This window comes from Phaseolus vulgaris, chromosome 2, assembly GCF_051622355.1.
Source record: "Phaseolus vulgaris cultivar YP4 chromosome 2, ASM5162235v1, whole genome shotgun sequence".
NCBI classification, from domain to species: Eukaryota; Viridiplantae; Streptophyta; class Magnoliopsida; order Fabales; family Fabaceae; genus Phaseolus; species Phaseolus vulgaris.
The window spans coordinates 28,888,889-28,912,977 of NC_143499.1; the positions used below are offsets into that span (position 1 = coordinate 28,888,889).

General features: G+C 34.8%; 1 protein-coding gene across 2 annotated transcripts; it reads right to left on the reverse strand.

Moving 5' to 3' along the window:
- Positions 1 to 16,582: 16,582 nt before the first annotated feature.
- On the reverse strand, positions 16,583 to 18,765 carry LOC137811271 (protein MIS12 homolog). Of its 2 annotated transcripts, none has more exons than XM_068612943.1 (7): positions 18,489 to 18,765; positions 18,350 to 18,407; positions 18,126 to 18,245; positions 17,860 to 17,952; positions 17,646 to 17,775; positions 16,844 to 16,981; positions 16,583 to 16,772 (listed from the first exon to the last, which is right to left on the reverse strand). In XM_068612943.1, the coding sequence occupies exons 1-7, from the start codon at positions 18,608 to 18,610 to the stop codon at positions 16,711 to 16,713; spliced, it is 723 nt and encodes a 240-aa protein (XP_068469044.1). In that variant the 5' UTR covers positions 18,611 to 18,765; the 3' UTR covers positions 16,583 to 16,710. The 2 variants fall into 2 exon arrangements, with proteins under 2 accessions (XP_068469044.1, XP_068469045.1); XM_068612944.2 differs by having other exon boundaries at positions 16,844 to 16,960; positions 18,489 to 18,685.
- Positions 18,766 to 24,089: the final 5,324 nt, after the last annotated feature.

Genomic DNA, 24,089 nt, shown 5'->3' on the forward strand with positions numbered 1-24,089 from the left:
AACTTGCTGCTCTGTACTGTGGTGTTAATGCCGGATTTGAGATATATGGCGCTTCATTTGGCTGTTTGCTCTTTCAATATAAGTTTTACATGTGCAGTATTTACCCATTGAGTGATTGTTGTGACAGCGTTAAAAAAAAAAAAAGAAAAAAAACACAGAACCTACTCCCTCCACCACTGTTCTTTTCTTTTTCTTTTTTCTCTTTCTCTCTCTCTTTCCATATTCTCTTCTCTCCCTCTCTCTTAATTTTCTCTCCCAATCTTCATCTATTTTAGAATTTGATCGGACCACGTTGTAGCTGACGAGTTAAGGAACATTTATACCCGATCAAATTTTCAAACAGAGTAAGTTCTTTTTTACTCTAAATATCATTTGTTATCTGTTTTTTCTTAGGATTTAGTCATCAATCTTGGTGGGTCAGTTGAAAAGTTTAATCATCTCAACTTATTCTATTATATACTAAATTTTTGTTCTATTTGGATAACTTGCATTAGACCCATAAATCTTGAAGCTTATCCAGACGCTAGGAAATAAAATTCTAGAAGTTGCTTGGAAAGCAAACAATTGAGGTAAGAGAAGCTAAATTTAATTTTTAATAGCACCCTAGGATAGAAGATCTGAATGCAGAAGGGATGTGGTCCCAATATTCAATTTTTTTTGCAGGGATGTTGTGTGTTTATATATTGGGTTGTTTGTTTATATATTATTTAAATTTGTAAAAATATTATATTTTGATAGTTTAATATTTAAGTGTTGTTTTTTTTTATGTTAATTACGCTTTTGAATATTGTGGATCACTTTTTGAATGATATTGTATGACGGAATGGTATGAAATTGAATTCATACATTTGAGATAATGTATGGACTGATGTTTGCTATGTATTAAGTATTAGAGGTGGTCTGTTGATTGAAGCACCTTCCCCAAAAGTAGTCTATCAGGCATTTAAAAAACAGTTTTAGAATCAACTTGAATAACTTTCAAGAACCAAGCTCTTGATGCCAAAAATATAATAACCTCTACTTTAAATTCAGATGAGTTTTTCAGGGTCTCTCAATGCAAATCATCAAAAGAGATGTGGGACACCTTGGAGGTAACTCATGAAGGTACAAATGAGGTAAAGAGAGCTAGGAAGCATACTTTAATCCAAGAGTATGAGATGTTCAGAATGCTCAAAGGTGAAACAATTGCTGAGGTGCAGAAAAGATTCACGCACATCAACAATCATCTCATGAGCCTTGACAAGACCTTTGAAAAGGAAGAGCTAAACATCAAGATCTTGAAATGTCTTGATAGAGCATGGCAACCCAAGGTAACTGCTATTTCCGAATCTAAAGATCTAACATCCTTGAGTATGGCTTCTTTGTTTGGCAAGCTTAGGGAACATGAGTTAGAGATGAATCGACTCAATGTTCAAGAAGGCGAAGACAAGCATGCAAGGAGCATAGCCTTAAAAGCTTCCAAGCACAAAGGCAAACAAGAATCCAACGATGATAGTGATGAGGAAAACCTTAGCTTACTGTCAAGAAAGTTTAGCAATTTCTTGAAGAGAAATCGCAACAAGGACAACAACAAAGACATGTATGGAAACAATAAATCAAATGATTTTAATTCTAATAACTATACTTGTTTTGGTTGTGGTGAGCAAGGTCATATAAAGGCAGATTGTTCAAACAAGAGCAAGGAGAAAAAGTCTAGCTACAAGGAAAAGAAAGGCAAGACAAAGAAAGCTTACATAGCTTGGGATGAAAATGAGGTATCATCATCAAGTTCTTCATCAAATGAAGATGAGAAAGCAAACATCTGTTTGATTGCTGAAGATGATGATGAATCATGTAGCTCAAGTGAGGTAAGTTCACGTGCTTCTTTAAATGAACAAAATTATAGTGAATTGCTTGAAGCTTTTCAAGAAACTCACGATGAAGCTAATCGATTGGTACTTTCAAACAACCGATTGAAAGAACTTAACAGCTGGTTGGAAAAGAGAGTGAAATCACTTGAAGATGAGATTGAAAAATAAAAAGATGATTTCAAAAACCTAGAAAATCATTTAAAAAATTCTTCTTGCAAATGTAACACTCTCATTTGCGAAAATTGTGAAAATCTTGAGAAAAGGGTGCATTATCTTGTTGACACTGTGGACAAGCTTTCCAAAGGGAAATCTAACTTTGAGAATATCTTGGCATCTCAAAGTTGTGTTTTTGGAAAGGCTGGTTTAGGTTTCAATCCACAAAACCAACAAGATAAGTTTTCAAATTTTTTTTAAGAAAGCCAGTAAAACAACCGATTGTTAAATCGAAACAACCGGTTGTTACATGCTTTTATTGCGTGAAGAAGGGCCATTCGGTTAGATTATGCAAAATAAGAAAGTTTTTTGTTCCTAGAGGCTACATGAAATGGATTCCTAAAGGATGTGAGGTTCCAAATGAGAAAAAGAAACCTATTGGACCCACATTTGTGAAGGGACCAAATCTTGTTGCTTGAACTCATGCTTGTGCAGGAAATCTAAAGAAGTGTGAAGGACTGAGTCATCTGATCAAGCCTTTTGAAGAAAAAGACCAACATTGAAGCTGAATCAATGTTCTGTATAACCCTCAACAGTCAAAATGAGGCTTCTTGATCTCAAAGCACATGGCTCATTGAAAGAACAACACAAAGGATAAGACATTCCTTATCTATGTTATTAATTTCTGTTTTTAAGTTCTTTTACATGTTTGAATAATCTTCTTAAAGTGTTAAATTTCATTTGCTTTGATCTTTTTCTACTCATGCTTAAAAATTCAAAATAAGTTCACTGTTGCAGAAAAACAAGCGATTGTTTTCTCGAAACAACCGATTGTTTTGAGTCTGACAGCACTGTGAAGAAACCAATTTAATTTCTATTTTGATTTTCTATCCGTTGCAGATCAAATTAAAGAGAGAATCCTTGGTCAATGAACCTGAGTTGAAAGTTGATCACGCTCAGAAAGAAGTTACAACAGTCATAAAGGAATATATTCCAAAATCTTGGAAATTCAAGAGCCTTAATGACTAGTCAAAGATTACATGTGAAGACCATGTGATTTTCAGCTTTTTCTGACATTTTCTGTGCTGGGCATGGTCACGTCCTCTCTCTCTGAAAATCTGGTACCCACTCCATATCATTGAATGCTTTATGATTCTGCTTTTGCTATAAATTCTGTTGCAGCTAATCTTCCACAAGAACAACCAATTGCAACATCTCTTGCAAAATCTGTGAGTGAGCTTTTCTCTGCTGTTCATCTCTACCATCATGGATTCAACTCCTCCCACCTCAAGAAGAGTCAAATCCAGAGCTGTAAGGTCTGGAGGAAGGCTTGAAGGATGGTTTTCTGGTGACAATGATCTAATTGAGAGATATAGGTTTGAAACTAGCACCAAAGTGATAAACAACCCCAAGGTTGTGTGCTTTGATTGGCTAAAAAGACAAAAGCTGGATAATGTAAGGAGGCTGCTCAAAGATCAATCTCTTAGAAAGTTCTTGGAGATGAAGGGGAACATCTATCCAGATTTGATAAGAGTTTTCTACACAAATCTCAAGTTTGAGGGAAACAACCTTGTTTCTCATGTAAAAGGTGTAGATATGGAGATTACACATGAAGTGTGGACTGCTGTAGCTGGTCTAAAGTACTCAGGCCTCAGAATTAACAAAGGGAACCTTGGTGTAGTGGAAGACTTCAACAAAGTTCAATACTACAAGAGTTGCTTGAAGAACCAAAATGCACAAGTCACTACTTGTTCGGTTGGTGGCTTAAGACTTGATGAAAGGTTGCTAGCCCTCATTATGACTTGGATTCTAACTCCAAGGGGAAGCAATCATTCTGTTCTCACTGAGGAAGATCTGGTGTACATCTTCTGCATTATGAAGAAGATCATAATTAATTGGATACACATCATCAAAGAGCACATGCAAAAGGCAATGAGGTTAAGTGACTATCGTTATCCATATGCTGTTTTGATTTCTAAATTTATGCACTATTTTGAAGTGAACTTAGAGGATGAAACATCTGAGTTGGTCAAGTCAACTCAAGAGTTGAACAATGGATCACTCAGCAAAATGGGTTTTACCAAAGTAGGTGGCAAATGGATTAGCAAAGATGGTGACTTTGGAGCCTCATGTAGTGTTGCTGCTGATCATGAACAAGATGAACCTGCTGATATGGATTTTCAACATGAAGATCTACCTAAAGCACATCAAGATGTTGTACCTAGTGCTGGTGCTGGAAATCAAGAAGAAAGAATGCAATCCATGTCTTCTTTTGAAGAACTCATGATGAATAGGCTTGATAGCTTTGCGGAGAATCAAAGGAATCTTCATGATCTTTGTGTCATCAATTTCCAGAGGATTGATAACAGGTTTGACAGTATGGATGCACGTTTCATGACTCTAGATGAACAGATTGAGGCAGTACAAAACCAAATCTTTGATCTTCAATATGCTGATGATGATGAATGAAGAAAAAACAACCAGTTGATGTATTGAAACAACCGATAGTTTTTGGTGGTTGTATCAGTTTTCTATTCTTTCTGCTTTTGCTGTTTTAAATCTGATGTATTAAGAACAATTATCTTTTTTATCTTTTCTTTTTGTCTATTTGTGAAGACAAATAGGGGGAAATATATGTTGTGTTTGGATTTTGGTTTTTATTTCTGCAAAATAGTTTGGATGAGTAAAACCTTATAGGTTTTTGCTCCTATATTTTGTTTGATTGTTTGCTCTGATATTATGTTCTAAATTTCTATATTTGTTTCTGTGCTAACCAAATATCATAAGTTTTGTGTTTCGCTTAAAACTGTGCTTTACAGGAACTGCTTCAGATTCAATCAGGTACAACACAAGCATCAGGGATTTGTCTTCATCAAATAAGGGGAGATTGTTGAACCAAGTTGTGTTCAAGCTTTGAAGAATCCAAAACCCTTTGAAGGATGTTGAAGGCTTGGTTGTGCTTGTTGTTGCTGAGCTGTCTTATATAGGATCTGGGTAGATTGTTTATGTAATCCACTATTGATTGAATCCAAAGCATATGCATTCTCAATCTTTTTAAAAGAAAAGTGTTTTTCAAACCAAGTGAAAAACAACCGATTGTTTTGTCGAAACAACCGATTGTTTTATACTTAGGTGTTTTTAGAAAAGGTTGAAAACTGTTTTTCAAATGGTTGAGCTGTTAAAACTAAAACAACTGATTGATTCATGGAAACAACTGATTGTTTGTTTTGGTACCATAATAGAAATTTTTTTTTAGCTTTGACTGAGCTTTAAATGTTTTAACTGATTACGCTCCAGTCTTTATTGCTTTGACCAATCTTTTAAATGCAATAAATAAGTTTGTTAAGATTTGATAAAAAAACAATATCTTTGAATATATTCAGAAAAACAGATTTGAGTAATAAGATTTTAACACATGTTTTTGAGTTTTTCAAAGAGTTTAGATTGCTTAGAGATTGAGATTGAAAAAAGAGTGTGAGATAGGATTTTTGCTTGTATTGATTTCAGATTTGCTTCTGTAACAAGTGTAATCCTTGTATTCTGTTGAACAAGTTTCTTTGTGTGTTTTGCTGAGAAGTGTTGTGTGTTCTTTAGGGGATCAAGATCAACATTCTTAGTGTTGGTGTGTTGGCCAAGAGAAGTGTGTGTCTTAAGGGGATCAAGGTCACTTTCTTGGTTGTGGTGTAAGTGATCTAGGTTTGATTGCTTAGTGGAATTCCTCAGTGGTTTCTGAGAAGACTGGATGTAGCTCTGGGTTTAGAGTGAACCAATATAAACATCTGTGTGCATTCTCTCTCCCTTAACTCTTTAAATTCAGTTTTGATATTTGTATATTGGTATAAACAACCGATTGTTTCTACGAAACAACCAATTGTTTTTCTGGTGCTGTGCTTTTAGCTTTGTGATTTGGCAAACTTGATTCTTTATCAATTGTTTCTTGAGATAATTTCATTCTTGACTTAAAAGTTTGCGAAAACCCTCTTTAAACAATTCACCCCCCTCTAGTTTAAAGCCATCAATTCTAACAGTAACAGAGATCTTCGAGCTTCATTGATGATCTAAGTCACTTAGGAAATTGAAGAAGAGATACGAGCATCATACCCTAATCTCTTTCTTGGTAAGTTCATTTTCGAGGACGAAAATTTTTGTAGTTGGAAATAATGTGACAGCGTTAAAAAAAAGAAGAAGCGCACAGAACCTACTCCCTCCACCATTGTTCTTTTCTTCTTCTTTTTTCTCTTTCTCTCTCTCTCTCTCCATATTCTCTTCTCAACCTCTCTCTTAATTTTCTCTCCCAATCTTCATCTATTTTAGAATCTGATCGGACCACGTTGTAGCTGGCGAGTTAAGGAACATTTCTACCCAATCAAATTTTCAAACAGAGTAAGTTCTTTTTTACTCTAAATATCCTTTGTTCTCTGTTTTTCCTTAGGATTTAGTCATCACCAAGTCAGTTGAGAAGTTTAATCCTCTCAACTTATTCTATTATATACTAAATTTTTGTTCTATTTGGATAACTTGCATTAGACCCATAAATCTTGAAGCTTATCCAGACTGTGGGGAATAAAATTCTAGAAGTTGCTTGGAAAGCAAGCAATTGAAGTAAGGGAAGCTAAATTTAATTTTTAATAGCACCCTAGAATAGAAGTTCTTAATGCGGAAGGGACGTGGTCCCAATATTCAATTTTTCTTGCAGGGATGTTGTGTGTTTATATATTGGGTTGTTTGTTTATATATTATTTAAATTTGTAAAAATATTATATTTTGATGGTTTAATATTTAAGTGTTGTTTTTTATGTTAATTACGCTTTTGAATATTGTGGATCACTTTTTGAATGATATTGTAAGACGGAATGGTATGGAATTGAATTCATACATTTGAGATAATGTGTGGACTGATGTTTGTTGTGTATTAAGTATTGATGCCTATGTGGTAACAGAGATCTCCGAGCTTCACTAATGATCTATGTCACATATACTAAGATATTAGGTGGTGAGAAGCTGATGGGGGAGTTCATGCACACTGTGACATATTTCAAATAAATGTATTAATGTTATCAAGAATAAATTTACTAATGATCTCCGAGCTTCACTAATGATCTATGTCACATATACTAAGATATCAGGTGGTGAGAAGCTGATGGGGGAGTTCATGCACACTGTGACATATTTCAAATAAATGTATTAATGTTATCAAGAATAAATTTACTTATGTTAAATATAACAATTCTTTTGTTTGTGAACTTTGTCATTTTGCAAAGCAAAAAAGACTTTCTTTTCCTATTAGTACATCTAAATCAAAATTTTTTTTTGATTTGATTCATGTAGATATTTGGGGACCATACTCAATACCATCAATTCATGGTCATAAATATTTCTTGACCATAGTTGATGACTATTCGGGGTACACATGGATTTTTCTTTTGAAACAAAAATCTGAAGTTGTTAAGGTTTTGGAAAATTGTTATTTTTGTTCAAACACAGTTTGAGACAACAATAAAAATAATAAGAAGTGATAATTTTTTTGTCAATAAAGGAATAATACATCAAACATCATGTGTCAATACTCCACAACAAAATGGTCATTTATTAGATGTAGCAAGAGCTCTTATGATACAATCTCATTTACCCAAAATTTATTGGTCATATTCTGTGATACATGATGCGCATATTATAAACATGCTTCCACACATGTTTTAAACTATTCTTCTCCTCATGAAATGCTTCTCAAAACTGATGCAGATTTTAATGGATTAAAGGTGTTTGGTTCTTTATGTTATGTTAGCACTTTGTCAACAAATAGAAGAAAATTTGATCCAAGAGCATCAAAATGTGTTTTTATTGGTTTTTCAAGGGGGACAAAATGATATATTTTGTTGAATATTCAATCAAGAGAAATTTTTGTGTCTAGGGAAGTTGTCTTTTATGAACATGTTTTTCCATACCAAAGGGTTCAAGATACTAGTAATGAAACTAACAGTCCTGACATTGATGATCAAATTTTGTTTGTTGAAGATCAATCTGTCTTAAGTCAGCCATCACAAGCCATTCTTGCACCTTGTGATAATACACCTTGTGATAATGTTGAAAATAGCAGTGATAATAATTGTGAGTCACAAATTGAAGTTTCAGAAGTAGATTGTTCCCATATAGACCAAAACCTCAATGAAAATCATGATATAGAACAAAGTTCTGAATCAGATCCATCTGTCTGAATGAGCACAAGAATAAAAAGACCACCTGAGTATTTAAAGGATTATCATTGTAATCTTAATGTTTTCAGTGCATCTTCAAGAGTTAAATATCCTTTGAATTCTGTTTTGTCTTATAGCAATTTACCACCTTCTTACAAATGTTTTGTTATGTCTTTTTCTTCACATGTTGAGCCAAACACTTATTCTGAAGCTGTGAAACATGACTGTTGGAGAAAAGCTATACAATGTGAGATATCTGCTTTAGAGTCAAATCAAACTTGGGAGACTACTCTTCTGCCTAAGAACAAAGCTGTCATAGGTTGCAAATGGGTATTCAAAATAAAATATAAGGCTTATGGGACAATTGAAAGGTATAAAGCAAGGTTAGTGGAAAAGGGATATACACAAACAGAAGGCATTGACTACTTTGATACTTTCTCTCCAATAACAAAGATGACCACCATAAGGTTGCTTCTTTCTTTAGCTTCTATTTATAATTGGGAATTCAAACAATTAGACATAAACAATGCATTTTTACATGGAGATTTGAAAGAAGATGTATACATGGTTGCTCATTCTGGATTGACTTCTATTCCACCAAGAAAAGTTTGTAAACTAAAAAAGGCTTTATATGGCCTTAAGCAAGCAAGCAGATAATGGTTTGCCAAACTGTCATCATTTTTGCTTTCTATGGGATATACTCAATCTATGAATGATCATTCGTTGTTCATTAATTCTTCTGTGGATCTTTTACAGCATTATTGGTATATGTGGATGATATAATATTGACAGAATATGATAAAAAAAGAGATTGCTCATTGTAATGCAGCGATTAGAATTCTCATATATATCAAAGGGACTCCAAGTCTTGGTCTATTTTTCTCTTCCACTACCTTTGTTCATCTGAAAGCCTTTTGTGATAGTGATTGGGGCACCTATAATGATTCAAGACAATCAGTGACTGGTTTTAGTGTGTATCTTGGGAATTCTCTCATATCTTGGAAATCAAAGAAGCAAGGAACAATATCAAAGAGTTCTTGTGATGCTGAATACAGGGCAATGGCCACTGTTACATGTGAAATTCAATGGCTAACTTATCTTCTTCAAGATTTCAAAGTTCCTTTTGAGCAACCATCTCTTTTATACTGTGACAATGACTCAACAAGATACATTGCAGCAAATCCAGTGTTTTACGAGCGTACAAAACATATAAAAATAGATTGTCACGTGGTCCGGGAAAAATTAAAGAAGGGTCTCATCCATTTGTTTCCCATTTCCACCATAGAGCAACTGATTGATATTTATACCAAAGCTTTAAGTCCTCAATCTTTTAAGAATATTTGTTCCAAGCTGGGTCTCATCAATATTTGCTCCCCAGCTTGTGGCGGGATATTAAAGGATACAGATACCAGAGTTATAGAAGGATCCTAATATTAATTGGGTGTCTTTTCTAATTATCCGTTGTTTCTCTCTATAGAAGATAATAATTTGGTGTCTTTTCTAATTATCAGTTGTTTCTCTTTATAGAGATGAATAACCTTTATTTTGTCTTTGTGTGTTATGATTCTAAAATTTAGTAATTGATTTTTTCCCTCTTTAGTTAAACCTAGAATGAGTGTACTATTTGTATATATTCAGACCATTTGTTTTGATTTGAATAACAAGAAAATGAGATATCCATTCTCATATCTTTTACCTTCCTTTTACTCTTTTATTCAACTCTGTTCTATTTCATAATATGGTATCAGAGCCATTTTCGAGCCTATCCTAACGAGTATTTGTTGGGCTTATTAGGCCACCCGCTATCGGGTTGTTATTGGACCACCCATCATATGTTATCCCACGCACGAATTGTCACTCTCGACGTGAGGGGGGTGTGTTGGAGATCCCTCACAAGATCCTTGTTCACCTTACCATATTAGTTCATCAAATAATTCATCCTTGAATAGAGTTTACTCTCACATTACACAACAAGAAAGGCAAGTTTTTGGTGATCAATCCAAGGCAATGATTGCTACTAGCAAAGGAGGTTATAAAAACAATGTTACGACCTATGGCATGGGTGGTGGATATGGAAGAGAATATACTTCCAAAATTTGCAGTTATTGTGGAAAGACAGGTCATACTATTGATACATGCTATAAAAAGAGTGGTTTTCCACCTCATTTCAAATTTAAAAATCAGAACCATCATCAAAGTCATGTAGCCTTTCACAATATAAATTTTAACAATAATGAGCAGAATCATGAAGGTTCAAAGTCAGAAGTGGAGTCTCAACAAATTGGTTTTACTCCTGAGCAGTATCAAACATTGTTAGCTCTTTTACAACAGGTCAAATCCAGTGACTTTCTAGTCAAGTCTCTGTTATTCCTTCCAACATGACAACACAAACTGGTAATAACTCTATTTCTTCTTTTAGTTCTTGGATTATTGATTGTGGTGCTACTGATCACATTTGTTCATCCTTAACTTACTTCACTTCGTATCATCAAATTGATCCTATTTATGTCAAATTACCAAATGGAAATCAAGTCATCGTCAATTATTCTGGAAGTGTTTTTCTCAATCAAAATCATGTCATAAACAATGTTTTGTATATTCTTTGCTTCACTTTTAATCTTCTTTCAGTAACAAAATTGATTGATAGACTATCATGTGATGGGAAAGCCAGGAAACACTTTGATACTGTATACCTAGATTTTGTTGCTGACCCACGTCATGTAAGATTAGGTTTATGTTCAGATGGGTTCACTCCTTACATCCAAGCTTCAACATCTTCGTATTCTTGTTGGCCAATATTTGTGACTCTTTATAACCTACTCCCTGAAATGTGTATGACTAAACCCATGTTTCTAACTTGTATTATACCTGGTCCAAATAACCCAACCAAGAAAATTGATGTGAACTTGCAACCTCTTATTAATGAGCTTCAACAATTGTGGAATGAGGGCGTTTTAACTTACAATATCTCCAGTAAAGAGAACTTTCTCATGCGAGCTTACTTGATGTGGACAATCAATGATTTTTCAGCGTATGACATGTTGTCTGGATGAGGAACTAAAGGTAAGTTAGCATGTCCTTATTGTATGGTGGACACAAAAGCTTTCACATTGAAACACGGGGGCAAAAGTTCTTGGCTTGACTGTCATCGGTGATTCTTGCCACAAAATCACCCTTTCAGGAGAAGTCATAGGAGGTTTCTCAAAAACAAAGTTGAATTGGATGGTCCACCTTATTTGTTGAATGGGGAGCAATTATGGGAGTTTCTTCGTGACTTTTCGAATGTAATTGATGGTCCATTTGAAACAGTGCATGGCTATGGACAATATCATAATTGGACAAAAAGATTCATATTCTGGGATCTTCCATATTGGAAATACAATTTGTTAAGACAACCTTGATGTGATGCACATAGAAAATAACTTTTTTGACAATGTCTTTACCACTGTTATGGATGTTAAGGGTAAAACCAAAGATAATGAAAAGGCAAGAATGGATGTCGTTGAATACTGTTTACGTGGAGACTTGGAGTTGGTGCAATTACAAAACAAGAAGTTAGCAAAGTCAAAAGCTAATTACACGTTCACAACCAAAGATGCAAAAGAAATTTACAAATGGATAACTAAGCTAAAGATGTCGAATGGTTATGCCTCTAACATTGCAAGGCATGAAAAATCATGATTGTCATGTTTTCATGGAGTGTTTACTCCCAATTGCATTCTGGTCATTACCTAAATTTGTGTGGACTGCATTTGCTGAAATAAGTCGATTTTTTAGAGATTTATGTTCAAATACATTAAGGGAGAATGATTTAGTTCGGATGCAAGAAAATATACCAATCATCTTATGTAAGTTGGAACGAATCTTCCCACCAGGCTTTTTTGATTCAATGGAACACCATGTTATTCATTTTCCTATGAAAGCAATCCTTGGAGGTCCAGTTCAATAATGATGAATGTATCCTTTTGAAAGGTACAAACATGTAATTATTTTCAATGTTAACCATTCAACACTAAACATGTAATTCTTCTTTATTCTAGGATGATGAGAGATGCAAAGAGATCAGTTGGTAATTTGGCAAGGGTCGAAGGTTCAATTTGTGCATTCTACTTACACAGGGAGATCACATATTTTTGTTCTCATCATTTTAAATAAGATAGTTTGTTGTCAAACACAACTTTGAGAAATGACCCTCGAGTTTGTTCAAAAGAGGATGATGAATCAACATTCTCAATATTGAAAAAATGTAGACAACCTAGTGGTTCGAGCAAACATTATTATTTGAGTGATGAAGAATTTCTTTCTGCTCATGTTCATATTCTCATCAATTGCAATGAGGTGAAACCAATTCTAGAGTAAGTTAAATATCCTCTAATTTGAAATCATTTTTTGCTTATAAATGATTGTATTCAATTAGTAATGACATGTTTTTTAAGACTACTTTTGCAAGTTTACTCCAACAACAATCAAGAACCTTCCACTATCATACACGAGTACTTTCCTAAATGGTTCAAGAACTATGTAAGTGTAATGTGTTATTGTGAAAGCTTATATTTCATTACTTTTTCACAAATTCATATCAATGATGAAGAATGTATAGGTTGCTGATGAAAGGAATGGGGTACTAGACCAAAACATGAAAGCACTAGCTTGGGGTCCAGATTCATGTGCAACAGAATGGAACATGTACTTTTTTAATGGTTATAAGTTTCATACAAAGACATGGGGTGAAGACAAAAGGACCATCAATTGTAGCGTGCATATCAAAGGGGTCACAGGCAATGGACAAGATGACTTCTATGGCGTAATCCAACATATTTATGAATCAAAATATATTGAAATAACTAAGAAGATTCCTCTTTTCTATTGTGAATGGTTTGATCCTAGAATGGATGTTGGGACTAGAGTTAATCCAACATATAATCTTGTATAAATTAAAATAAGTGGAAGATACATTCACTATGATCCCTTCATCTTGTCCCAAAAAGCCAAACAGGTTTACTACGTCCCTTATCCAAAGATATGTAAGAACTTTCGTGGGAGGTGTGTGGTCATCACAACAAAACCCCGAGGTTATGTTGAAGTTGACCATATACCAGATGAATCACTGTATCAAGCTGATGAAATGTCACATGTCTTACCAATTATAACAATTGAATTTGTAGAAGGCTTAGTTGATACCTCCATTCTTCAGGCAATTGATGACAATGATATCCAACCATCACACGATGAAGATGACGAAAATCTTAACCAATCAACCTCAGATAATGAGGAAAAAGATTCAAACTTTGATAAAATGGACGACTAAAGTATATATAAATTGTTTTTAACACTTTATCAACATTGACAATCTTACAAAATTTAGATGTTATATTGTTATTTTTTTGGTTGCAAAAATGGTTAGGACTAGGGGTAAAGATGGGTCGGTGCTCAGATGTGGCAATATACGGTGTGGAGTTTCCACATCGATGCATGGCCATCTAGCCATAGAGCTTGGAAACATCCCCTATTCATCCTCATTCCCCATAACTGACGGTCAGAAAAGTATTCCACATCCCTCCACCCCTTCATCCTCCTTCCCCTCATCGTCCACCCCCTCTTCTTATACACCTTCTTCATCGAGTGAGCAACACTCATTTAATCGATCATCTTTGTTATGTACAACTTCAGTTCCTCCTATCGTTGTTAAGGAACATGTTTTACCACGACCTATGTTTAATCACCCCCCATCACACATGCCAACACTTCATGCCACTACAACTCCATTACCTATAGTCACTCCCCATCCAGGTCCACCATTGCAGTCCTATTCTTCAGTCCACACGACTCATGCTCCCTCAGTCCACACGAATCATGCTTCCTCAATCCAAAGGACTCATGCTCCTTCACTCCACAAGACTCATGCTCCTTCAGTCCACACTAGCTCGATTCCCCCAGTCCATACTACTTTTGATCCCTCGCCTGTCCCCATCCATGAAGTCTCAGTCCATCCCATTGTTGTCAGAACCATGATCTCCCTCATGAGGAAGTGCAGCGTGATGCTAATGGGAGGGTCATCATTCGACTAATGGATAAAGGGTATGCAATTTTTTTTATTCATATTGTAATTTATGGTTAAAAATGAGATGCAATTGGACACCTAATCATTATAATATTGAGGCGATTGGACATGCAATTAGGTCACAATTTAGAGGGCCTTACCACCATTATGAAGCCATGGGTGAGAACATCCAACTTAGATTGTGGATTGAATTTAAGGTCAGCTTTATTATTAGTTACAACGAATAACAATTTATTTATGCTTAAATATTATGATATTAATATAATTGTTCTTCATTTTTTTATACTAGAGTGACTTGGGCCCCTCATGATGAGTGGCAAATTAGAAAGATTTACGAGTCAAAAGTCAGGAAACAACTATGTGACATGCTTAGTAAAGCTCGTGCAAAGGGTTCTAGACCTACTTGGATAAGAGAAGCATGGGGTGAACTTTTGAACTATTGGGATACCCAAAAATTCAAAGACAAATCATCCTAGAACAAAATCAATCGATCTTCGGTTAAAGGTGGAGCATTGCATTCAAGTGGCCGAAAAACACACTTGGATATTGCATTAGGCCTAATAAATATTACTCATTCCCTATGTGTAAGAAATTATATGTAATTCAGTTCAGATGTATAAGACATAAATTCTTCGTAACCATAATACCTTTCTCAGGAACGTAAATATGGACAACCTGTTGAACCAAATGAATTATCCCTCGTCACTCACACAAACAAGAAGGGTGATTAGGTAGATGGTCGTTCCCAAGAGACTTATGTAAGTAATTATTTTGTTTTAAATTTAATACTTCATTAACTTTTTAAATTTAAATGACTAACATTTACTATTTCCTTTACTCTTAGGAAACCTATCATGAGCGGTTGAGGATGATGTGATCAGGGAGTTTAGAAAGATCAACTCCTGGTATCTCTCCTATTTATGCAAAAATAAAGCTTCAGTGTTGGAAAGATGTTGTTGGAGGGAAGAGTAGAGGTAGAGTTTATGGCACTGGGGATTTGGCTGCTAACTTTTGCCATGGTGCCTCATCCCTCACTCAACCCTCTATATTAGCTTCTAGTGTTGATCATGATGATCAACTAGCTGAGAATGCACAACTTAAACAACAAATCTTAGAAGCAAATGCAAAAGCAGACAAGGTTGATAAGAGGAGTGCACAGTTAGAGGACACAGTGAGGTTGATGCAACAACAATTAGCTATGATGATGGAAAAACATGTTGCAGACACTTCTACAAGTACTAGTCAGGTTCACCCCCACTATGTCGAAAACTTTGATGATCACCATGTTCTTTGATTACCACTTCTATTGTAAGTTAAATTACTTGTTTATTTTGTTCTACATTTTATTTTAGTAAATATATTTTTATTTCATTTTAATTATTGTTATTTTTTTTCAGGTACTTTCCATTGTTTTCATTGCTCACTTAGTCTTATGCTTTGGGAAACATTATATGTATTAAATTGAAGACTTTTTTTAACTATGTAATATTGACAAAATATTCGTACTTCTTTCAGTTAGTACATTCACTTGACAAAAGTACTTTTTACATTCAGAGTGATTGGATGATTAAAAATGCACAATGTTTTATATTTGTAAATTTGTAAATGGTGGATGGTAAATTTGTAAATGGTTGGATAGGTGATGTTTAAATGTGGATGAAATTTGGATAGCTTATAGTGGATGTGATAATAGAATTTTGCAGGTTAGTATGAATGTGAGAATGAGATTCTAAATAGGACCATCAACTCTTTTTTTATGCTATGCATGGAAGCAAGGACTAATCCCTAACCAAGTCCACTTTTACCATAGCTAGGGTTTAACCATCTCTAAGTCATAATGAGCTAGCTAGGACTTAGCCCATGCATGTTCATAATGGGGTTAAGATTTAAGAAGGGTCTAACCCTCTCTAGGCTAGACTAAGTGATGAATAACGATGCTTATCTGCTTGAGTCACTATGCAAACGCCTTCTGCTCCATAAATGTCTGGAATCTAGAACTACGCTTGCTGGGAAGCGGAATGTAAGTGTTTTTGTTCATTATATAGATGTATCATTTTTTGCCAACTTTCTTCGTTATTACATGTCTAGAATATCTGAAGCTACCAATTTGTTAATAGGTATAATCTCTACCATAATTAGTTATTTTTTTAAACGATTTATTATTGTCTTAAAATCAAGACTACAAGGATATTGATTCCTTCGAAAATTTTGTCAATACAACGCTGCGACTGTTTTTCTTGGTTTTTAGACTATTGAATTATGTTTGATCTATCTATTTTGACGTGCCGAAATTTAGTGTCCCTAAAAGATTAAAACAGTTATCATTTTTCAATGTAATAAATACTTTATTTAAAATAATTGGATAAATGAAAACCAATAAAAATGTATAATATTAAATCACATACTTCATTGATGATATTGTAGTCCAACTAGATTGATGAAAATGACAAGTTTACATACTCTTCATGATACCTACAAATTCTTCAATGTCGTCTAACTTCTCATTTGAGAGGCCTGCAAAACAGGGATCGTCAATTAAGAATCAGAATTAATGAGTTTAACTAGCAAAAGTTGATGTAAGTTGCCTTTAGCAGAATGTACAGCAGACAGATCCATTTCTGTGCTATAGATCCTTTTTGTTTTCATTTGGTCAGTCTCTTCAATCATGCTGGAGTTTAACTTTCCCATCTTCATTTCAAGTTCTGAGGCGGTGGCCACAATCTCTATATCAATCAATGGTTTATATAAAGATCTGTCAACTCATACACTTAATATGATATCAACATATTTGACAATAATTCAACCAGAAAATACAATCCCCCCACCACCATCATATTGTTTACAGAAAACAATATAGGACACCCAGAAAATGTTGTTAGCATTATTTGGCAGGAGCTTAACATCCCAATCCACAGGCACCAATTGTGGTGCCCCCTAAATACTTGGTGCGGTTTTTAAGAAGCTGTATGTTTTCTCAATTCCATCGGATAAGAAATGATGTATAAAAAAACTCAATAAAATGACCAATGCGATCATGAATGTACATCATTTGACAAAATGACAAGGTATGAAACTGAAAAAGAAAAAAAGAACAAAGAATAGGAAATGCCCTTAATGAAGATTCCTCAAAAGCATTTTCTTAATAATCAAATCACGTTCTATCTAAATTGTACATATCCTATGAATTCAATGTTATTTTGCTTCACTAAACTGCACATCAAAAGCAATATGCATATGTTGAAACACATATACCGTTCAAAAATGGAGTGTCCCCTGCTTTATTAAAATGGAAAGCATAAGTTTGCTATAGAAAATAGTTCAGTGGGAGAAAATTGTAAGTGCTGATGGTCAAGATATGAACAAAAAGAAGAGGAGCTCTTTAATTACCCTGAAACAACTCATGCATAGAGTTTTGCTCGTATAAGTGTACTGCTTCATTGATATATCCAGCATTGATACTAGACTTTCTTTCTAATAGTTGAGTTTCTTGATTAAGCATTTCAGAATCCTGTGCCACCTGACATCATAATCATTACCAAGATAAATCAGACAAGAATCAATTCTGAAAAAGAAAGAATTTAGCAATCAGCATTCGTATTACCTCAGTTAGTTTTTCTCTCAATGAATCTAACTGAGCATCTATATCTGGATCAAAAGGAGCACCTGGATCAAGGCCACTCTCAGTTGACTCATCCTGGAAGTACACATTCATCCATGGTCAGACAATCAACCAAGAATGAAAATCTATACTAAGGAAGCTTAGTATAGATTACAACTGAAGTTTAGTTAATAAATAATGCTTAAAAACAGTAACAGATAAGGGAAAAGGAACATTTAAGAAGCAACTGCAGCAGAACAAGAACATACAGTGTTTGGCAAACGAAACCCTCGGGGAAGAGAAAAACAGTGACGGAGGATGTAATTCTCCCAAGCACCAAGCTGTTTGTCCAAAACAGATTGAACCCTCTGACGAATGCAATCAACACCCTTTCACAACACACCAGTAACATCAAACTGTTATAGTTCATTCATAATTAAGATCAATTGCCCTAATTGTTGTATCGAACGCAATAAGAGAGACATAGAGAGACCTTTTTCAGATCTTGGGACCTCTGGGTGCCTTCGATGTTCAACTTTGTGGATGCGTCCCTGCAATTGAAGTTCATATGCTCGTAATTTCCAGAATCAAGTTTGAAAAAAAGTAATAGAAGAAAGGGAAGGGAGTGTTACTGGTAGAAGAAACGGAAAGCTTCATCGAGCACATCGTCGACGTTGTTGAGAACTTCGTTACAGAAGAGTTGTGGGTTCAGATGAAGAGCATCGAACACCGCCTCACTCTCACTCTCTTCCATTCCCGCCAAATTCCCGATTTGCCTTTCAAAACTCTCAATTCTTGCCACATATGATGTTTATAAATCCAGTTTTATTCCAAAATTCATTTTCTCATAAATAATCCTCATTTTTACACAATCCCAAACACAGTCTATGCTTCATTTTGAAACATGATGGGTATGCTAATTTGATCAAGTATTTTTCAAGACAATTTTTTTAATATTTCATTTAGATGTAATAAATACTCCTGATATAGTTTCGTTGATTAATATTATGATGGCTGAAATAATAGATTTTCTATTTTTTAAAAATATAATTAGTTTATTTTTTTAATAATAATAAATTGCAAATCTTGAATCTTGTTAGTAATGATTCTTATTGAGAATATTTACATATGTAAATTGGAAATCTAAAGATAGTTTGTTACTTTTTTATCAAAATCTTTAAGTCATTACCACACAATGTAATATACGTATGAAAGAGAAGAAGCAAGAGATAGATAGATAGATACATGTCACAGAAACAAAGAGATTTTGAGTAGATGTGATTTTAACTAACGTTGTATCTCGGAGAGAAACATTTAAAGTAACAGCAGCCACTACCGGAAAACAAGTATGAACCAAGGAGGAACATCTTTCTTCTTCTCAAACTTTCCCTTCGATCTTAAAGAATCGGATTTGTGGAAAATTTTTAGAAGATGGGGAAGGGTGAGCGATGTCTTTATATCTCATAGATTAAACATCAAGAAGCAAAGATTTGGTTTTGTTAGATTTCAGGGAGTACAGAACATCAGGGAGTTGGAATATCATCTAAACACAATATGGATTGGGAGCTGGAAGTTGTGATGGATATCCACTAGGAGAGGATTTTATTAATGAAGGAAGAGGATTTTCACCTACACATTTGAAGTTTTTCCTTCTAGTCTTCTCACAAATTAAAAGAAGTCAAAGAGAAGATCAAGCCTAAAGATAAAGAAGTCTACAAACTCTCAAATAATAGGCTTCATATTAAATATCTCTCTTTATAGTTTCTTTTAAATTGTAAATAATATAGAATAATGTTTAGAAAGGTGCTTAGAGGGAAACATGAGACACCTCTTTTGTAAAAGCATCTTTAGGCTTTAGTTTAGCAAATTCTAGAAGCTTGGGGAGTGAGCTTAGTAAAGGGGTGTGATCTTAGGAGCTTTTTGGGTAGCTTAGGGAATAAGCTATGTAAATGACCAGCCCTTACTCCTATAAAAGGAGGGCTTAGGTCCTTCACAATTCAGATTGGAATTTTATAGTAGAGAGACTATACTCAAATTTGGAGAGAAATTGTGAGTCTTAGGTCTTCTTCTTCCTTTGCCTTATTTTGTGAGCAATGGTGAGCTTCAAGTGGCGGCACTCCATCACTTATCTTGGAACAAGGAACCAAGTGGCGTGAATGGCTTCTCCAATTCTCAAAATCCAGCAAGCTTCTTCTATAAGTGTTCTTCTTCCTTTTCTTCAATTTTCATTCGGTAGTTTTTAATTTCCTAGTCTTTCCTTTCATTTGCACCGTTTAAATTTGTGTTTCCAGCTTTGTTTCTTTGATGTTGTTCGGTTCAGTAGCTTAGCATTTCAATTCTGTCCAGCTTTTCAATTCTTGTTCTTCATTCCCTGTGTTTGATTCCATTTGACAATATATGGACTTCCATATGAGCTTTGGTTTGGTGCAAAGTCTTGGTGAGTTCTTGAATTAGAACATTGATCCAATTCTAAGTAAAGTGCCATTTCATGACCAACTCAAGTTGCTCCTAAGAATGTCAAAGAATCATGTGTTCTCTTGTAGTTACATTCACATCATGTGGTATCTAGAGTCTAGGCTTGTTTCTTGCTTAAATTTTGAGTTGTATTGCACTTTACATTTCAAGAGCTTTTAAATTCAAGTTGTTTACCATTCTGTTTTAGGATTTATTTTGAGTTTTTCTTGCTGTTTTCTTTTGTAACACCATGTGTTTGTGAAAAGGATTCTATCACTCATTGTTCATATGAGTATGGCTGCTCTTGTGGAATGACATTCTCCTTCCTAGAGCTGACCTTAAGCTTCCTTTCACTTGTTGTTACATCTTGTAATATGTCTTTTAATTTTGTAATCTTGTCAAGTTTTGTCATGTTAATCCATAATTGTCATTACTTCTAGTAGTACTTTTATTGCTTTGATTGTTTCTTGCTTTGGTTTACTTTCTGTTTTTGAGTTTATTTGCTTGATCCTTTGTGCATTTTCATTTTTAGATTTGAGTTCATGCTTGTATCTTCATTCTATACAAGTTCCTTTACACAAATTCCATTATGTCTTTGCTAGTTCATCTTACTGTTTTTCTTTCCTGAATAGGATACTCTGTTTTCTTACAAACGTGCTACTGTTTTCAATTTACTGCAATTAATTGGCTCACTGGAAATTTGTGAAAATTTGGATTTACATACTTCAAAGTGTTACAAAAGCATAGAAAAAAGAATCACTCAAAAATTCCAAGTACACAAAAAATGATAAATAAAATACGAAAAGTGTACAATACTGCCGAAAAGAATACGGTAATCTGGCAGCGATTTTGAAAAATTTATTTCTCTCAATTGGCTTACTGTTTTTACCTCATTCCAGTGCCATTATTGAGTTAAGACATTGAAGTTTCTGTGGTTAATTTTTCACATTCCAGTTCGCTTTCAATCAGTACAGTTAAATCTGTAAACATAGCACAGTTTGCATTAAATTTTTTTTTTCCAGTAGCTGTTTTCTGTTTTCTTCAATCTACTCTAGCACTTTTCCTTAGGACTCTTTTTGTGTGCCTTCTTTATTCATTGAGTTCCTTATTTTCTTGTTTGTCTTTCATTCATATTCTTTCTAGTTTGTCATACATTGCTCTCTGTTTTTGGTTTAGCTTTTATTGTTTACACCTTTTCTTGCTTGTCTTTTTGTTCTTCTTAAAGTTGTGTGGAGACTTGTTCTTAAGTAAGTTGGTTTGCTGTGACATATTTCACTTGAAGCTACTCCATTCCACAAGAAAGGCTTGGTTGAGGACAGAATATTTTCTTGGAGTGGTTTGAGTGCTTCCTTGGGCATTTTCCAGCAACCTATATTTCACTTTTAATTGTCTAACAAGTTTCTTTCACTGTTTTGTTTTCTGTTTTTTTTGTGTATTTTCTGCTTATGGCTCATTTTTCTAGTGGAGAGTCCTCCAAACCGTGTTCACCACAAAAGGCAGCCCTTTATGAAGACTTAAAGAATGCCAAGCAATCCAATGCTCACTATCTTGAGGTGATAAGGAAGATGGAAGCACGACTCCAAAGTTTGGAGTTAAACCGAGAAGAAATGCATCAAAACCGTGAGAGAAGAACTCCTCCTCCTAGTCGGCATTCTTCAAGGCACTCCCATGGTTATGATGAAGATAATCCAAGGCCAAGACATCATCACCATGAAGAGAGGCGCCAACATGTGGCTGGCCCTTGTTCTCCTAATGTAAAACTTCCTAGTTTTAGTGGTGAAAGTGATCCCAATGTATACTTAGGATGGGAGGCTAAGGTGGACCAAATTTTTTATGTAAATGGGGTTAGGGATGAGCATAGGGTTAAGTTAGCTTCTTTAGAATTTTTGGACTATGCCATGCAATGGTGGCATCAATACCTCATGGACATTGACCTACACAAGAGGTCGCCCGTGGTCTCTTGGAACGATTTGAAAGCATGTTTACGCGCTAGATTCGTACCCCCACACTTTAGGAAAGACCTTATGTTGAAACTCCAACGGTTTCATCAAGGCGCGCTAAGTGTGGATGATTACTTTAAACAACTAGACACGCTTTTAATTCGAGTTAATATGGATGAGAGTGAGGAAGCTAAGATAGCTAGGTTTGTGAGTGGCCTTCGAAGGGACATTCAAGACGTGGTAGAGTTACAAGAATATTCTTCTTTGGAAAATGTGGTGCACCTTGCTAGCAAAATTGAAAATCAACTTGCAAGGAAAAATGCTTTCAAAAATTCTTCTAAGGATAACTACTACCACTCTTCTTGGAAAAATAAAAATAACTCTTTTTCAAATATCCCTTCAAAGGACTCTACTTTCAAACCTAGAGAGTCTAAGCCTTCCACTTCCAATTCTCGGCCTAAATCACCACATAATTCGTCTAGTAAGAAGTGTTTTAAATGCTTAAGCTATGGACATATTGCTTCTAATTGCCCTTCTAAACGAGCTATGTATATGCATGATGGGGTAGATAGTAGTGAGCATGGGTCCGAATCTTCTAGACATTCCTCACCTTCTAGATCCCCAAGTGAGAGTGAAAGTGAAAGCCCACATGACGGTGACCTATTAGTAATAAGACGCATGCTTGGACAAGTGTTAAAACCTTTTGATGAAACTCAAAGAGAAAATATTTTTCATTCAAGGTGTCTTATTCATGATAGAGTATGCTCTTTGATTGTGGATGGGGGGAGTTGTGCAAATGTGGCAAGCACAAGAGTGGTAGACAAACTTGGATTACCTACCATCTCTCATGCCAAGCCCTACAAATTACAATGGTTAAGTGAGGTAGGTGAGATTGTTGTTAACAAGCAAGTCCTCATTACATTTTCTATTGGTAAATATAAAGATGAGGTCTTGTGTGATGTTGTCCCAATGGAAGCCACACATATTCTTTTAGGTAGGCCATGGCAATTTGATAGAAAAGTTTTTCATGATGGCTTTACCAACAAAATTTCTTTTCACTTCCATGGGCACAAAGTCACTCTTAAATCTCTCTCTCCAAAGGAAGTACATGAGGACCAAGTTAAAATGAGAGAAAAAAGAGAGAAAGAAAATGATATAAAAAGTTCCAAGAGAAGCCTTCTCATGTCCACACAACAAGTTAAAAGGGTAATAGTTACTCAAAAGCCTATTTTTTTAGCTATTCCTAGGACTATTGACAGTGAGTCGGCTAAGGATAGTCCCACATGTTTGGACAATTTGGTAAAGGACTATGAAGATGCGATTCAAGATCCTCTTAAAGGATTACCACCTCTAAAAGGGATTGAACACCAAATAGACTTAATGCCCAGGGTTTCTTTACCACATCGTCTAGCATATAGGACCAATCCCAAAAAACTCAAAAAGAAAATGAAAAGGAAATTGAAGTACATGATAACCCGAGTCTTAATACCTTCTCAACTAAATCACTTTTGTTGGCTCGTGCTACGCCTACAAGGTCTTCTTCTTCTTTGTCATTTTCATTACCTAAGGTTCCTACTTCCACACCATATTGGATAAAGAATGTTAAGGATGATTTTTTCATATCTCCTATTTTACCAAATAATATCATTCCTAAACAATCTTTTCCAACATGGTTTGTGTATAGACCATCTTTTTCTGAACTCCCAACATTTCAAAGTGATAAGTCATGTTTGCCCATTTCTTCTTGTCTTCTCTTATATAATAGCAAACTGACTTTGTTTTATGCAGGAGTACTGAATTCGTGGACGAATTCTCTCCAACTCGGGGAGTATGATGGAT